This window comes from Acomys russatus, chromosome 31 (assembly GCF_903995435.1).
Source record: "Acomys russatus chromosome 31, mAcoRus1.1, whole genome shotgun sequence".
Classification (NCBI taxonomy): Eukaryota; Metazoa; Chordata; class Mammalia; order Rodentia; family Muridae; genus Acomys; species Acomys russatus.
In genome coordinates this window covers 15,869,747-15,888,632 of record NC_067167.1, presented here as the reverse complement: position 1 = coordinate 15,888,632, position 18,886 = coordinate 15,869,747, and the positions used below count along the sequence as shown (strand labels likewise).

Sequence of the window (18,886 nt, the reverse complement as noted above, 5' to 3'; positions counted from 1 at the left end):
TAACTTGATATTAGTGAGTAGTACTGACTGCTCTGACTCCTGGAAGGAGACCATCTGTCTATTGTAACCTAAGGATTCCCTTCCTTTTGGAGTACCCTATTGTTCAATATGGCCTCTGCTTGTATCCTTTCTTCTTGGTCCCCAGACTTCCCACCCACCTCAGGGCTTACTTTTATGTAACCTTTTCATATGTGACTCCTCTGATTTTCCCAAAAGTTTTTGAAAACAAGAACAAAAAGCCTGTTAACAATCCAATGATCAGTATTTAAGCATTTGATTTCCTAGTGACATTTAAATAGTTAAAAAAAAAAACCTTAGTGATGTTAATAGCACCATAGACGTGCTTATAGGGAGGGCCTTCGCCAACAACCATTGTGACAAGGATTAGGGGAGACACTGTGGACGGAGAAGACATGAGTGATCCAGGAGCAGTTAATGTGGACAGACAGATACAATTAGGTTTGTTGTTGTTGTTGTTTGTTTGTTTTTAAATCATAGAGAACAGCATTCCATCTTTAACTGAGCTGGGGTGATTAATGTTCCTTGTCAACATGACTGGATTCATAATCACCATAGAAACAGATTGTGGGTATGTTTTTAGAGAGGTTTAGCTAAAGAGGAAAGAGCACACCCTGATTATGAGCAGCAACAGCCCATGGCCTGGGGTCTTGAGCTGAATGAAGAAGGGCAAATAATTACACAAACGCTGAGCACCAGTGTTCATCTCTCTGCTCCTGTAGATGTAGGGTGACCAGACATCCGCTGTCACCATTCCTCCCTTGATATAATGGACTGCACTCTCAAACTGTGGCCCAAACAAACTCCCGTTTTCTTAATTTGACTTACCCGGGCATTTTGTCACAGCTATGAGAAAAGTAGCTAATCCAAAAATTGGCTGTGGAAGTGGGGTCATTGCTGACCAGCCGGACCATTTGGTGCTTGAGCCATTGGAAGCTGTTTGACATTTCAGGCTAGAAAAGCCCCGGAATGTTGTGCGTGGAGCTTAATGGTCCATTCTAATGGGAGTTTGGAAAACAGTAATGCCAGGAACTTGTGGACAATGCAAGTCTGGCTCGTGACATTTTAGAGGGGACCATGCACTGTATTCTAGAAGCCATTCGTGTTCCCTTCTGGCTAAGAATCTGGTTGCGTTCAACTTGATCAAGGCTGGGTTCAAAGCAATGAAGGTCTCTGGCAGAGGAAATTTCAAAACGGTGTGGCTATGTGCTGAACAATGGGCAACGCTGCCTGCTTCTATTTAGCCTTGTAGAGAGGCAGCAGTAGCCAACAGAGCAGGAAGACGTGAGGAATGCGAAGTTTGAGCATTTAAAGCTGCTCACATAATAGATAGCTGTAGAAAAGGCATCTTTATTGTTAAAGAGGTTATCACCCTAAAGGCATACCGGAAGGGCAAGACCCTACCAACCAAAGGAAAGTGCACTCAGAGGGAGCTAGCCTAACTCAGAGTGCCACCAACAGGGCTCCCAGGTTCACACCAACCACCCAGCAAAGTGTTTCCTCAGGGTCAGCCTCCAGGGTCTACAGAGTAGGCTGCAACTGGGGCCAAGGGAGCTGGCACATGCTGGCCTGGCGTTTGGCTTTGGCAGCATTGTCCATAGAGTACTGTCTGTATACCCAAAGGGAGAGCAGGCTCAACACCAGCATTCATCTCTCAGCTTCCTGACTGTGGATGCCATGTGACCGGACACCTTGATGTTCCTGCTGTAGGGTAAAATAAGCCCGTCCTTTCTGATGTTGCTTTTCCATGTATTTTGTCATAGTATCGAAAGTAGCTAATACATAGGGTATTTATTCTAAGTAACTTGAAAGCCATTCTCCTCAAAACTGCTTTATTTTTTCCCCTTAATTTTAATAAAGCCTAGATCTTGTTTTTATTAAATGTAATCTTATTACTTTTTTTATTATTTTGCATTTTATTTCATAAAGTCCACTTTTAATTATGTTTCATATCATTCAGTGTTTTTCCCGTAAATTTTTATTTTTAATTCACAAGCAAGCTGCCTGGAATGAAAGGACTGGTGTTAGGGAGATAAAAAAATTTATATTCATGTTTAGGTGTTCCAAAACATTGGGGAGTTAAGGAATATTCCTTTTGTCTCCAGTCACAAATGTCACCCCTCCCCCCTAAAAACACAATCCTTACAGAACAGCGTTTGGCCTGAAAAGAGTGTCTGTCTGATCATTTCTTTTTACCCAAAAAGAGATTGACGGCATAAGAGGGACCCAATTTCTGTTAGCTAATTAATTAAAACAGTACTGTTGGCCTGCTTAAGACTCTTCAGATTACACTTTGTATTTTCTGCATAGAGGGAGAGAAAGGAGTGTTAAATAGCATTACTAATTAATCTTCCTTTGATCCTCAAGTGTTTGCGTGTAATTGTCAGGGCTCATTAAATCAGTTTGCTGAGGACGGAAGGGAAGAAAAATGCCCTCCCTCACCTCACCCCCAGCCAGCCTATGGTTTCTTCTCTGGGTCGGGAAGACTAATGATCTTCCTGGTGCCACAGTGGATCTGCTGCACCTCTGTCCCAGTGGGGGAGCCACATCTGCTCGTCCACATGCATGGGTTTCAACCCATAGAAACAGATGAAGAAAAGAGGAACAGAGAGCAAACAACCTTGCCTGCCCACCCCTGCCACGTGGCTTCAGACTCCCCCAAATGACGAAATCTTGTTTCTGTTTAAGTAAGGCATGGAGTTTCTCTCTTAGGATAGCCTCAGCATCTTCTTTCTACATCAGTTCAAAAATGATGAAGAGTCTGTCGCATCCAAGGCACTGTTCTGTGGCCTGTTACCACAGCCAGTCAGCACTACAGGCCAAGAGCAAGTCCTTATGGAGCGTACACTTGAATGGGGAGGACCCAGTGATAATAAATGTCATAAGCCCAAAGAAGTGGCTCACACTGTAGGTTGGCAAGGACTCGGCAGTGGGTGTGTGAAGTGGATTGGGAGCGCCGTAATAAGTGGAAACTGTAAGTTAATCTTCACTTAAAGATAGGAGTGGCTCATGCAATTTCAAAATCAATCAATCAATCAAGCAAGCAATAAATCAATAAATAAATAACCTAGAGACAGAGAACAAGCCCAGAGGCCTTAGAGCAGACGTGCGTGGATTGGCGACAGCTATCCTGACTGGAGTGGCTAGAGCTGTAGGGATGGTGGGGGAGTAGCACTACATAGGGTCAGAGAGGTCAAACTAAGAAGTGTCTTGTAGGGAAATTGGGACATAGGCTCTTACCTGAGCAAAATGGGGAGCTGCCAGAAAGCTTTGAGCAAAAGTGTGATCTGATCCACTTAGGCTTATAAATTTGTTATGTATTTGGGTAGGCAGGGCATATGCCGCAGCATGCCTGTGGAGGTCAAAAGACAACTTTTGGGAGTTGTTTTTCTTTTACTGTATAGGTTTTGGGGGTCCTCAGGGTTGGTGGCCAGCACCTTTACTCACAGAACCATCTCACTGACCTTCAATTTTAAAGAGATCTCTTTAGCCAGGCAGAGTGGCACACACCTGTAGTCCCAGCACTCAGGAGGCAGAAGTAGGCAGATTGCCGTGAGTTCAAGGCCAGCCTGGTTTACAAAGTGAGTCTAGGACAGTCAGGAATACATAGAGAAACTCTGGTGGAGTTCTTGACATGGGGCCACTTGCACCGCCATGCAACTTTCATCTTCCCTTGTCTACTGCAGGCCATCAAGAGCAGTTTAGAGTCCTAGTTGCAAAGGAAGAGTGCATGCAATGGAGAGAGGCTGGGGAAGGGCGCCATTGACTGTGGGTGCCGTAGTCTGGGTAGGGACACTGTTTTTCCCTTCCTGTCCAGTGTGCACTCATGGTAAAACTCTGATCCCAGGTTTGCTCTCTCTCTCTCTCTATGTGGCAGGACCAGGCACTGGGATGGTGCTAGCATATATGGAACTGTCATGTCCAATCCTTCGTCTGATACCAAATCGGAACTAGGAAACGGGAGTGAAACTAACACGCGAGAAGACATTTAACTCTTCTGTCTCTTCTTATTTGCAGGCACTTGAAGACTTAATAAACAAAGGCTTGCCCACCACTCTGGTTTATCTCGGCCAGCCACATCTCCTAAGTAAATTTAATTTAGTCAAGGCATACTTCTTCATAGGTTTGGCTGCGACGATAAACTGCATCCCAGATAATTCACAGAAAGCACGATGCCACACAGTAGTCAGCGACAAGAACAAACCCAACCTCCCAAACCCAAAAGGTGAGCTATTATTTTAATTTCTGCTTTTTCCTGGTCTCCTTAACCACTAGCCACTCCACTCCCAAGAAATACATATATATGGGCCTGTATTCTCCCTCTGAGGTCAAGTTCAAGTACATGCATATTCATCTATCCATTCATGCATATACATAGAAATGTGATGAATATGCAAAATAGAGCATGTCACTGTTTGACAGAATGGAATGCTTACAGTTTTTTTTTTCTTTTTCATCTTGCATTTCTTATATAAAAACAAAATGCAGGGATGGAGAGATGGCCTAGCAGTTAAGAGCACTTGTTGCTCATGCAGATGACCCAGGTTTGGTTCCCAGTACCCACATTGGACAGCTCATAATTGCTTTTAATTTCAGTTCAGGGGTCTTGATGCCTTCTGGACCCTGCAGGTACTTGCACACAATGCGCACACATAGAGATGCGGGCATAAAAAAAAAAAATAGATAGTTTAAAAGGTGTCAATGAAGCCATCCTGGGAAAACTTCTTTGCTTTGTTCTGTTTACTATTCTGCGCTGTGAGCATCCTATAATAGAGGGAAGCAAGTGCCCTGGTGAGATTCATACACTGTCTCCACAGAACCATACAGCAGTAATTCAGATCCATGTGACAATGTATATTCCTATGATGAATACTAGAGCGTGAGCTACCAAGTATGTGTGCTTTTGAAATATACTAGATTTTACCTTAAAAATAAATTTTATCTACCATTTCATATAATCATTTGTATCTGTTTTTTATTGAAAACATGTGCTATTCATGTTATGCATAGGCATGCTAACATCTTTATGGATATACAAATGGGTATGGGTGTAGGGGAATGGAGGTGATAATACACTATTTTATGTTATAGATTTTTAAATATATTTCAAAATCAAGGAGTGTGATAACTTTAGCTTTGTATTGTGTGTGAGTGAGTGTGTGCACACATGAACATGTGAGTTTGCATCTGTGAGGGTACATATGTGTGTGTGTGTGTGTGTGTGTGTAGACCAGTGCTCAACCTTGGGTGCTGTTCCTCGGCAGCTGTCCACCTTGTGTTTGGAGACAAGTTCTCCACTAGAACCGGGATTTGCTGACTTTGCTACGTTGGCTGGCCAGCAAGCCTTAGGGACTCTACTGTCTCCACCTGCCCAGTGTCGGACTAGGCTGAGCCAGCACATCTAGCTTTCTCTGACATCTTGGCGTCACACTGCACCTCTCGTGCTCCTTTGCTCCTTACAGGCTGAGCCATCGCCTCAGCTCCAGCTTTTGATGTTTTGCTCATGATTTCTTAGAAGAATTTTTGTTTTTTGCTTTAATATTTTTACTAATGTTTGGTACCTTGAGATGGTCATTGCATCCCAGTTCATAGTAGTCTTATTGCTGTTGGTTGAATATAAAATCTCCTCCCCACCAGGATCATCCGTTAAACACTTAGTTCCCAAAGCAGTGATGTTCAGTGCCAGATCTTTTGGCAGTGACTGGATCATGGGGCCTTTGACCTAACCACTGAATTAACCTATTGATGGATTAATAATTTAATGGTATTATTGGGAAACAGTGGAAACATTAAGGGGTGGGGCCTGGTTGGAGAAAGTGAGTCTCTGAGGGTGTGACTTACAGGGGTGTGCCGTGTCCCTGGACCTCCCTTCTTTGCTTCTTGGCTGCTGGGATGTTAGTGTTCCCTTTACCATATGCTCTGTCCTGCCATTGGCTTCCAGCCTCCATGCATGGAAGCCTCTGAAACCATAAGCTACAGCTGTCTTTCCTGCTTTAAAGCATATTCCTTAGGTACTTTGTCACAGCCATAAAAATTGACTAAGACGCTAGTGAAAGCAGTGGCACACACCTGTAATCCCAGCACTCTGAGAAGCAGAGGCAGGTGGATCTCTTTGAGTTCGAGGCCAGCCTGTCCTACAAAGGGAGGCAAGGACAACCAAGGCCACACAGAGAAGCCCTGTCTTGAAAAACAAAACAACAACAACAAAGACACTAGTGATGATTGGGACATTCAGAATCACCATGGCAGCAAACTTCCGGGCATGTCTGTGAGGGTTCTAGATTAGGTTAATTTTGGGTTCTAGATTGGGTTAGTTTGCATTCTAGATTAGGTTGATTTGGGTTCTAGATTGGGTTAGTTTGCATTCTAGATTAGGTTGATTTGGGTTCTAGATTGGGTTAGTTTGCATTCTAGATTAGGTTGATTTGGGTTCTAGATTGGGTTAGTTTGCATTCTAGATTAGGTTGATTTGGGTTCTAGATCCTAGATTAGATGTTTGATCGGGTTAGTTTGCATTCTAGATTAGGTTGATTTGGGTTCTAGATTGGGTTAGTTGAGGTTGGAGGACTGGCCCTAAATGTGAGTGGCAGTATTATATCGGACAGGACCCTGGACTGAATAAACAGGAGAGCGGGAGCTGAACAGCACCATCCATCTCCCTCTGCTCTCTGAGTGTGGACATCGTGTCGAAGTTAGACTGTCTCCCATCAAAGTACAAACTGAAATGACCCCTCCCTCCCTCAGTCACTCCTTGTCAGGTGCTTACATCACAAGGAGAAAAGGAAACTAAGTATCCGTGGTCCTTTTTATTCTCGTCTTTCCCGTCTCTTCATTCATTATGATTTTATTTATTTCTGTGTTTGAAACTTAACTGGAGATGTTACGATCATGTCTCCTTGGTGTTTTCTCACAAACTCTCAGAATTCTCCTCATAATGAATCCATTCATGGCTACTACCCTGGGAGAGGCACTTTTGTCCATACTTTCTCTTACTCTCCTGGCTCCTACCCAGCTGTTGAGCTTTGTGACTTGTTGGCTAGTTGCATCTTATTTTGACACCTTCTTGGGGCTTAATTTGCCATTCCAGTCATCTAGTCAAGGGACAATCCTAAAGTCACCCCTGATGGACCACTGCCTGACTTTCCCCCTGTAAGTGCGCCCCATAAGGCAGCCAGCACACAGTGTGCATGGGATTGGACCCATCAGCCTCTTCTAGGCCTTTTCCTGTGGTCTCTGTTGCTCTTGAGCGTGTCCTTAGACTTGAGCTTCTCTCAGCCCAGCCTCAGCTGAAATTGTTTCGTAGGTTTGCTTGCTTGCTATATGCCTTAGCAAGCTTTTGGTGGCGCACGCCTGTAATCCCAGCACTTGAGAGGCAGGCAGAGGTGGGTGGGTCACTGTGAGTTCGAGGCCAGCCTGGTCTGCAAACTAAGTCCAGGACAGCCAAGGCTACACAGAGAAGCCCTGTCTCAAAACAAAAACAAAAACAAAGCAAAAAGCCAAAACCCAAAACCAAACCACAAAACCCAAACAAATAAACAAACAACAACAACAAAAAAAAAAAAAAAAAAGAAAGAAAGAAAGAAAGAAAAAAGAAAAAAAATTTAGAAAACAATCCTTTCCCCATGGAGTAGGTTCTGAGAGCTTATCACAGGAACTGATCTCTCTCTCTCTCTCTCTCTCTCTCTCTCTCTCTCTCTCTCTCTCTCTCTCTCTCTCTCTTGAGAAGAAAGCCTAAATCCAACCCCTTTATTCAGGTGACACCTTAGACCAGGGCTTCCTGTTTTAGGAGAATAACAAAGAGGTGAAAGGAGGAAGGCAGTGCCATTTGATGCCATTTGATGCCAAAGCTCATTCTTGCCACTTGTCGATCTTTTTTTAAAATTTTTATTTATTTATTTTTTAATTTTAATCTAATTAATTTATTCAGATTACAACTCAGTTGTTATCCCATCACTTGCATCCTCCCATTCCTCCCTCCCTCCCGCTTTCATGCTATTCTCCTCCCCTATGTCTATGGCCAAGGGGGATCTCCTCCCCGACTATATGGTCATAGGCTATCAAATCTCATCTTGGTAGCCTGCTTATTCTTTCTTTGAGCGCCACCAGGCCTCCCCACCAAAGGGAGATGGTCACATGTGGAGCACCAGAGTTCATGTCAGAGTCAGTCCCTGCTCTCCACATAACTGTGGAGAATGTCCTGTCCATGGGGTGGATCAGAGTAGGGGATCGATGTTTACTACTTTTGTATTGTCCTTGGTTAGTGCAATAGTTTGAGCAGAAGCCCCTGGGCCCCGATCCACCCATCATGATGTTTTTGTTGTAGGTTTCTAGGGCCCTCTGAGTCCTTCTATTTCCCCATCTCCTATATTTCTCTTACCTAGAGTCTCAGTAGGATGTCCTCGCATTGACCTTATAGGCAGATGATGTTTCTGTAGCGGTAGGTGTGTAGCCAGGTGACTTGTGCTCACCGACAACTGACTGGCACAGGCGAAGACTTGTGTGTAAATCCAGCTTCAGAATAAGGGTAGCCTCTTGGCCTTGGATCAGGGATTTGAGAGAGATCCTCAATGACACTGCTTAACTAGACTCGCTGTTGCAGATGGTCCCGCTGTCTGCTGCTACAGCAAGGGCTTCTACATGTGAATAAAGCGCATGTCTCCAAGGAGTTTTGTTTGATGTTAGAAGTGGTTAGAGGGACCATGATTTTACACCAGAAATTAATCATCCAAGTAACATCATTCAGTATGCAAGGGACCTTTTCTGAGTTCTCTGACTTGTTCCAAGGCTCAGCACCAGCCTTCTGAGGTATGTTTAGGGAATGTTTGATACATGTATGCATCTCTAATATTCATTGTTGATTCTCTTTCATTAAATGTACTTATGTGTCCCATGAATGATGGATTTTTAGCCACTGCACGTACTATTTAAGCTAACCACTGATCCTGGATCTTTCTAAAATTGTCTTGTCTTTAGATGGGTCTATAAAAGATAATGAAAGCTCACACTGTCAGCTGTTGAGATTCAGAGATGAGCACACTGCTAGCATGCTAAAGGTAAGCCTGAGCGTTTCATTGTTTCATTTTTTTTCTTCAAATTATGGTAAACCATTTATCAAAATGCTCACTACACAAAAGGCATTTCGCATGGTGGTGTAATTTTCACACCTCTATGATATAGGTATTAATCATTTTTTACTAAACTATGTTTTGTAAAATTCCTAAGGATTAGACAATATATGAAATTTAACAATGTCATTCAAATAGCAAAATATAGATCTGGGAATAGGATGTCTCTATATTTTTATTTAAAGGGTCCATGATTTCAACCATACTAAATTACTATGATAGTCCTTGCTTTGTACACACAAATTTTTAGAGATCTGTTTCTTTCTTACTTTCTTTATTTTTGGTTTTGTTTTTTCTAGGCAGGGTTTCTCTGTATAGCCTTGGCTTTCTTGGACTCTCTCTGTAGACCAGGCTGGCCTCGAACTCACAGAGATCTGCCTGCCTCTGCCTCCCAAGCCCTGGCATTAAAGGCATGCGCCACCACCACCTGGCTCTTTCTTTCTTTTTTATTTTTTGAGCCTATAATACAATCGCACCATCTCCCCCTTCCCTCCATTCTTTCCAAACCTTCTCATACACAGTGCCCACCTTCCTCTCTTTGAAGTTCACTGCCTTTAAAAAAAAACATTGTTACATATATATGTGTATACATATATAATCCTACAAACATAAGTGCAATCTGATACGTCTGCATGTCAAAACTTGTATGTCAAGTTTTCAGAGCTAATCTTTAGTATTGGATATGCAGTTGGTGTGCCCTTCTCTGAGGAAGACCGTTTCTCCCACTCTCAGCTCCCTTGTGTTGAGGTGAAGCTGGGAGAGTTCTCTCCTTCCCCCCAGCATGCCTAACGATGTCCTTCTTTAGGCTGCCATGCCGACAGCCAATGAGATTTCATGCCTGTAGCATCTCAGACAGTTTTAGAAGCTCCAATCTTATAGTGCCTTTTCCTGGCCCTCTGGTTCTTAAAATCTTTTTGCCCTCTGCGTGTCTCGTGTATCTTGAATGCAGGCATTGTGTTGTGGGCATTTCACTTGGGACTTGGCTCCACAACTCTGCCTTTTTGGTTGGGCTTCAGTTTTCTGTAAATGATCTCCTCCTATCACAGAGAGAAGTTTCCTTGATAAGGAAGGAGAGCCATACTTACCTGTGGAGGCACAGACAAATATTCTGTGGTTATGGGTTATTATTTTGTTTTAGTAAGGCAGCAGTTGCAGGTTCTCCTCTGCGGTCTATGAGTGTACTAGACCCAGGTGGTTCTCTAGGTCTCCAGTACCACACATGATTTCTTTCTAGCTGAGCCTGTCTCAAGTCCAACTGAAGAGCTGTTGGTTCCCAACAAGGTATGTGTGCCACTACTGCACCCTTAGGGTAATCCTGCCATGCTGGCTGGTGTTGTTCATAGACAGCTGGGTGGGCCGATTGGTTGTATCCCTCCTTTGGAAGTTTTCCTAGTGTCTTCTTACATCCCTGTGAGAGCTGGTCTTCAGGGAGGAGGGCTGTGTGGCAATGCATAGCGAGCCCTATCGTTTGAAAGACTCTCTTCTGCCATGCTACTTCTGTTTACTTTTGGTTGCCTATCACAAAGCCTTATTACCTCCACATTACCAATATTAGGTAGCCAGAATTTAACCTGTCTTCATTTTGGATTCTGTCTGCTAATTTGCCCATTTGCTGACATTTACGTGTGACTTCAAAAAGCACACCTCTGAGACCCACACTTCTGTGATCATTTGTGGACATGCTCAGCTTGTCAAGAAATTTAATCACAGAAAATCCGAACATAAAAATAAAAAAGAAACCAATACAGCCGGCGTGCACTGGCCCACCATGCTGAATGAGGTTCTGCTCCGGCATTCCTTCCTTCCTCAGACTGCCAAGAGGCCCTTCTGCACTTCTCTGGCCTGTTAGTAAAGGCCAAGTGACCCTTATGAGAATATTCATATTCTGGGGGATTTTGTAATATTTGCACAGACTTCCTGCGTGAGCATCCCTAATCCAAACATCTCCATGCTTCAGGGCTGAAGCTTTTGGAGTGCTAGGTCAGTGCTTAAAATGCTTCAGCATCAGATTTTGTTTTTGTTTTTGTTTTTTTTGTTGTTGTTTTTTTGTTTTTGGTTTAGTAACCCCCCCAACCTGTGCTATGCTCCCTCGTGTGTTTCTGTTGTGGATTTTTGCTGTTTAAAGTGTCCCTTGTGCAGAATATTAAAATGGTGTCTAGTACTTGTAATGTGCCTTACAGTGAAAATGGTTGCAGCATATAGATTTCACTCAGTCATGAACTATAGCTCTTTTGTCTATGAGTTCAGGGTTAATGAAGCAATATCTGTGGAAGAGTATGTCCTTAAGTATAAACACACGTTAAAACAAGGTAAAGTACCAATCATCTGATGAACATGTGACAAGAGGCTCTCAGGCACATCTATCTGTATTGTCTCCAAGAGGCAGTGTCTTTGTGTTGACTAGTCGATGTCAATGGCAACTCCACAGAACTTTCCAGAACAATTGTGAGCAGGGAGATCCACCAGCACTGTTGTCAAGTCTATACCTGCTGCCCCGTTCTTCTTTCCAGGCCTCCACCTCTGTTGATTAGGTGTCCATGTCCTCTTGTGTCCCCCAACCACTGTTAACTTGTCCGGACATGAAAAAAATAATGTTTGTCTGGACACTAGCTAAGGGGCATGTCCCATGAAAGTCTTCACCTACCAGGAAAGTGGGATAGATGTGAGGACATTTTATTGAGACTCTAGGTGAGAGAAGTATGGGAGTATGGGGAAGTAGAAGGATGCAGAGGGTCCTAGAAACCTACAAGATGAACATTATGACGGGCAGATCTGGGCTCAGGGGTTCTACTCAAACTATGGCACCAACCAAGGACAACACATGCAGTAAACATTGAACCCCTGCCCAGATCTAGCCAATGGACAGGACATTCTCCACAGATGAGTGAAGAGTAGGGACTGACTTTCACATGAACTCTGGTGCCGCATATTTGACTACGTCCCCTTGATGGGGAGGCCTGGCAGCACTCAGAGGAAGGATAGCAGGCTACCAAGAAGAAACTTTATACCCTATGACCATATAGAGGGGGAGGAGGTCCCCCTCAGACACGGTCATAGGGGAGGGGAATAGGGTGGAAGTGGGAGGGAGGGAGGAATGGGAGGATAGAAGGGATGGGATAACAACTGAGATGTAATATGAATGAGTAAATAATAAAAAAAGGAAAAATAATGTTCGTCAAGAGTGGGACTTTATCTCTGAGTTTGTGTCACTATGTGCTGTTCTTTCTTTAGGCATTTTTACTGGCTGAGGCGGAAGACAGGCTAAACTGCCTGTTGTCTGAATTGGAGCATCAGTGCCACAAGCCTCTCAGTCAGTGCTCTGCTAGGGATCTGGAAATCATGGTGGAGGCCAGGCTGCACCTGGCTACAGTTGCCCTGCAGAGATACCGGGCAGCATACAGGTGAGTCTCCCAGAAGAGGAAGCACACCCTCCCCTCACCCCTCACCCCTCACCCTTACTCCTTCATCCCCTCATCCCTCTTCATTTGAATTCCCCTCATCTTCTTACCCCCTTAATCAGCACCCCTTCACTCCCCAACCCACACCCCTTCACCCCTTTGCCTCCTCACCCCTTCGCCTTCCCTCACCCCCTCACTCTGGAAGGCCCCAGTGCTCTGCCATTTGGTGTCCATGCGAAGCTGTTCATTCTCAGTTGTTAAATATTCACATTTTATATGTTTCAGAAAGTCCTAGATCCATAGGGGCATCCTTGATTTTAATTATTCATGGGATTTTAAATTTTAATTTACATAGAACACATCAGTTTTCTATAAAGAAATTCCTTTATTAAGCACATTAGGTAGAATGTTTAATATTATATATAAAATGAACAAATTAACAGTGCTTGGTTTTTGGTTGATTTATATATATATTTTAAAGATAGAAACTCAATTTTTATAGTTTTTCTTTTTTTTAAAAAACACAATAAAGCCTTTGGGGTTAATTTTTTTCTTTAAGCACCAAATAAAAATATGAAAAGGGGGCGGGCAGAGATGACTCAACAGTTACAAGTATTCCTCCAGAACACCCAGATGGGGTGACTCACAACTACTCATAACCCAGCGTTGGGAATCTAGTGCCCTCTTCTGGCCTCTCTCTCTCTCTCTCTCTCTCTCTCTCTCTCTCTCTCTCTCTCTCTCTCTCACACACACACACACACACACACACATGCACACATACACTCGCTTGTGCCTGTGCACAGACACACAAGTAATAAAATAAAAACAAAGAAGATCGTTTTTTAAAAGTAGCGTCTCTGAGTTGTGTTGTCTCAAACTGTCCTGACACTGTTGAGGCCTAGATGTGGAGAAGCTGATTCTAGTAGTGCACATAGTTGTGTCAGCGTTTTCGTTCAGCTTGGCCACTGACTCTGTCATTAGCTATCTCACTGTGGTAGTCTTGTCTAGAGACCCATGGTGTAAAGGCTCCAGCATGCACATGCTCACAGCCATGTAGACAGTAGCACCAGTGCGGCTACTCTTCACCATCGCAGACATACTCCATCAGTGTGTTCCTATACCACCGATGATAAACACATCCGTATCACGAAGTCCTCGGACACCTTCGGTAGCCATCTGTTAAATGACACACACCGTTCACCGAAAATAGTTTTGAGCCCCTGACATTATGCTCGGCACTATTCTAGCCTCTTGGGATAGGTCAGGTTTATGACACCTGTATATCTGTATAATCTGTGCAAAATGCCCAACAGCACTGATGAGAGCCCTGCCGTCAGCAAGTGTATCTTCTAACAGATGATAAGTGGGCTGCCGGTACACCTTAACCATAAGAAAGTCACTTTCCCACTTAGTACCACGGAGACTGTCGGGGTAGAGATGGGGGGGGGGCAAGAGGGAGGGTTATGTTAAGATTATGTACTTGTGGTTTAATGTGGTAGACTACTTATGTATCATGCCCAAAGCTCTGGGTTTAATTTCCATCATTTAAATACATACATACATACATACATACATACATACATACATACATACATACATACATACAGCATACATGGATGAATAAAGGTTATGTGGTGGTAACAGAGAGTATGGGTTGATTTCTCTGCTCACTGCCTACAGCTTTCAGGTGCCCTCACTTCCTTTCTTCTGCCCAGCACCTGTTTGAGCAGGATGATCAGTTACTTACCACTTTGGTGCTAGTGGGATTTTGACACTCACAGCCTGTGTGTAGGCACCTTTACCCAAGTGTGATTACCCAGCAAGTACCATAAAACATATCAGGACCTTGTTCTCTCAAGATGTGTCCAAGCTTTCTGGGAACCTACCATGCTCTCTCTAGGAGGCCTAGTGACGTGCTCAGCAGACTCTCACTGTGGCATATGCAAGTGTTGTATATGGATTTTATTCCATATACACAGACACAGAATGGGGAGTATGTTTCTAGTTTCTAAGAAGTCATGAAAGCCCATCAGCTCTCTGGGGAGCAGTGGTTCTCAGGACATGGTCTGAGGATGACATACGGCGTCTGAGACCTTGTGTGGTGGAGATCTGAAGACAGACCTCAGTTCTGTGTTAGAACCAGGACATGATGACCAGATTCACTGTATCATGCATTGATGCAGCTGCCAAAGCAACTGTAAAACCGCTGACCCCTCAGCATGAGCAAGGAAGTAGGAACAAACTGACAGTATAGTCTTCAATATTGCTCATGTGTGATTAAACACAAACACAGAAGCCATCTGGGGTAGAAGAAGAGAGTGTGTACACACACACACACACACACACACACACACACACACACACACACACACACACACACACACACACACACACACACACACACACACACACACACACGGGGCCAGGGTGGGAGACAGAGAGACAGTGAGACAGGCACACACATGGAGGAAGGGGGAGACTAATGCCAGCTGCACTTGCTAACGCCCTTGATGAAGACGCAGAGGCGTGGCATTTGGAGTCATTACCTTCCAGTATAGACTTTTCCAAACTGGTGGCATCTTCGGCGGGCCATTTGTCTGGACGTTTCTTTAGTGTACCAGTGCTGATGTCTGTCCTGAGGAGAAACACATGGATGATGGAACTGAGAGTGAAACAAGATGCTCTTTTCATGGGAGACCATCTTTATTGGAAAAACAACTGACAGACTGTGACTGTTTGGGTTTGGATATTTGGCAGACATTTTCTTGACAAAATGATCATGCTGCTGCTGCTACTAGGAGCAGGCCTGTTAGGAGCTGCTGCCTCGGATAAAATTTGAGCTTTCGTAAGAACATCTGAAGTTTAGAGAATCTGTATTTGTCACAAGAACCCATGATTTTGGTGACATGAGTGATAATATTAACAACATATTGTTTAATTATATAATTATTTCAAAAATTGATATATTTCTGTGACTCATTTTCCCAGATGACAAAAGCTCAGCATTTCAAAATTTTCATGAACACAGCAGACCAGTGAGTTTCAATGTAGGAAACCCTTGTCAGTGTGTGGTACAAGATTTTCTATGGCTACAGACATTTAAGAAACCATCAAAGAAAAATGTTTGTAGTTATCGAAAGAGGCAGGATGGGGCGATGGCTCCAGTGGTAGCGTGCTTGTTGCCCAAGCCTGCGGGCCTGAGCTGAGATCTCCGGCATGTAGGTAATAGGCCTGATGAGATGCACCTGCAACTAACTCTAGTGCTGGAGTAGGGAGGGAGGCAGAGACTGGAGGATTCCCCAGAGCTTGCTGCTCAGCCAGCCTAGCCAATCAACGAGACCCATGTTCAGTACAAGAACTTGTCTCAAGGTTAAAAAAGCAACAGAGGAAGACTCCTGACATTGACCTTCACGTGCATGTGATGCACATCTGTGTACACACACGTGTATATTCACAAACATGCACTCGTACATGTACTATACCAGACACATATATACATGTACACGCACACACCATAATAAAGGAAAAAGAATTTGTTTCCCTTGTACGCGGCTTAATCATCTTCCTTTAATCAAAATGGGACAGCAGACTGGTGAATGAGCAGGGACCAAAGTCCATTTTCCCTTACTTGGAAAGTCAGTAAATGAAGCCATGGCAGTTGCATCCATGTTTTGAAAAATATATATATATATATTTTTATAAAATGGACTACTTCTGTTACTATATAATGACTTAATTTTTTCTTAAAATAAATTAAATATTAAATAACCCAATTTCTGACATAATAAACGTTAACAGCACTCTTTAGAGGGCCCCAACAATTTTACAGATACTAATGGTTTTTAGGGGTAGACCGCAGTGTTGGCATCAAACTTGAGCCATGGTAGTTTATAGTGATAATATATTTACAGCCATCTTTACGCTGTACTTTATTGGTAGCTATTGAAAATGTATTAATTATAGGTTTATGCTTAGACAGTCACTAATGATAAATACTTCCCTTGCCAAAATCTGAAGGGCGAAGAAACCTTTAATGTATGATTTCCATCTCCAGTAGTGCTCTCTTTAGCTCTAAGAATACACGCACACACGCATGCACACACACGCACACCTGCATGCATGTATGCACACACTCATACACACACTCACACACATACGCACAGAATTTTCTTTTGGTCATTACCGCAATTCTTTTTTTTTTTTTGTCTTGACATATTCTCTTCTCTCTTGGTATGGAGGATGTGAGGGATGAGTGCCCCCCTCACCCTCTTTTAATGAAAAAGTAATGAGAATGAAAAATTGCAATCTGTCCAGGAAAGGGCTGTCACAATAGAGCTTTAATTTGAAGACCAGGCAGATGTACGGTAGACTTATGCCAGCTCTGTGCCAGAGTATCAAGACCCTGTTAAACAGGACACTGTTTTAAACATGTGAACATGGCCCCTGGAACAAAACCAGCAGCAATGTTGGTGCTGTTGCCTCTTTGGAGCAGAGCCTTCATTTTGGGGAAGGCCACTGTCAAGATGAGTGACTTTCTCTTCCATGAACTCGACACCCCGCCCCCTCACTACACCCCCAGGAGCTTCTGTTGGGACACTGCGAGAATGGTAGACAGTCCCCTTTCCAAATGATGCCTGACATTTCCTGATACTTTTAATAAAATTATGTGTCAAGGAAATTGAATGGCGCCTTCCCTGGGGTGACAGGTAGAGTGAGCTGCATGGATTTCATGAGGATAAACTGACCATTTTTTTTTTTTTCGGTCATGAATGTTAATAAGGAATAAATGGGATCAAAACTTTCCAAAGCGTGCTTCTCTTTCTGGACTCTCTTTACCATCCTCTTTATGTTGTTTAAACAAATGTATGTTCCTCTTTTCCTTTGTATTTAGTTCACAATCTAAAAGGAAAAACATTCAAGCCTTTCGATTTTATGACAAAAATGAAACCTCTTGGCATTTGAGACTTTGGTACATACTTCTGGACTTCTCGGTCTAGTGCAGTGGAGGAACTAGAAATTTCCCACTGTGCAGTTGTTGCTGCTTACATGCTTGTCCCTCGAGTCTGTGTCTTGGAAACATAACCCTCGGAAGGGTTATGGCTAACAACGGCCTGAGTGATAAATGTCCCAATAGGCTCCTATGTTTGAACACTTGGTCTTTGGTTGGTGGTTCACTTTGGGGAAGTAGTGGAACCTTTAGGAGGTAGAGCCGTGCTGGAGGAAGTGAGTCACTGGAGGTGGGCTTTGAAGTTTAAATCCTTGCCTCACTTCCTGTTTGATCTCTTTGTTGCTTGCCCCGCCCCGTTGTCATGCCTCTCCTCCATGATAGACGGACCGCAACCCTCTACAACTGTAAGCCAACATAAAGCCTGTCAGGGTATTTTTTATGACAGCAACAGTAAAGACACCAGTGCAATCTCCTTTGAAATACAGTTATCATTAGATGGGGTCATAGGGGTAAGTCCCAATGCTGGCATTGGTGGCTTTAGAAGAAACAGGCCCAAGCTCGTGCAGGCTTGTTCTGTCTTGCTGTGCAATACTCCACTATGTTCTAAGGCAGCAGGAAGCCTCACCAGTTGATGACACCAGGGTCAACCAGCACTTCTCAACCTGTCTAAAGCTGTGACCCTTCAATACAGCTCCTCGTGTTGTGGTGACCCCCGACCACAAAATTATTTTGTTGCTACTTCATAACTGTACTTTTACTACTGTTATGAAGAATAACGTAAAAACCATGACATGTGGGCTATGGCCTCTGAGAAAGGGTTGTTTGGCCCACAGGTTGAGAACTGCTGCTCTAGAGCAGTGAGCTGTTTCCTTCTCTCTTTGGTTGCAGGTGTTTTGTTAATAGCAACAGAACAAAACAAAACAAAACAAAAAAACTAAGCAACCTCACGGTAGCAAGTGGGTTATGACACACTGGCCTATAAAACACACTGCATTTTATATGGTTTCTTCATTACTGACATGCCAAGCCTTACAGCTCCTTTCTCTTAAAAGCAGAACCCAGGCTTTGGAATGGGAAGAGCCCCTGCAGCGGGCACCCCTTTCTTTTCCCTTGGTTGTGAAGTACCAGACTGTGAAGCTACCCAGTAGCAACAGGGCACCCTGGAAGTGTGTAGCCTCGATCAAAGGAGTGCAGCACAACTGCACATGGACGGAGGCCCCATCAGGCTCTTTGCTCTCCTCTTGGTTGTTTCCTATTATTTTAAATAATAATAATTAAAAAGAAAACAATAACATTAATGACACACAACACCTTAAAAGTAGTCTACAAATGTGGATATTTTAATGGCCTAGAAAACTCTTTTCAAATTTAATATTCAATAATTGCTAAGAGATTGG

The 18,886-nt window shown here is 43.5% G+C and overlaps 1 protein-coding gene across 1 annotated transcript in view; it reads left to right on the top strand.

Moving 5' to 3' along the window:
* Cfap54 (cilia and flagella associated protein 54) overlaps nucleotides 1-18,886 on the top strand; it is a 283,795-nt gene that overhangs the window by 168,899 nt on the left and 96,010 nt on the right. The window contains exons 49-51 of the mRNA XM_051139645.1: nucleotides 4,036-4,243; nucleotides 8,992-9,071; nucleotides 12,375-12,544. Coding sequence (XP_050995602.1) covers nucleotides 4,036-4,243; nucleotides 8,992-9,071; nucleotides 12,375-12,544 — 458 coding nt within the window. The remainder of the gene's footprint in view (nucleotides 1-4,035; nucleotides 4,244-8,991; nucleotides 9,072-12,374; nucleotides 12,545-18,886) is intronic.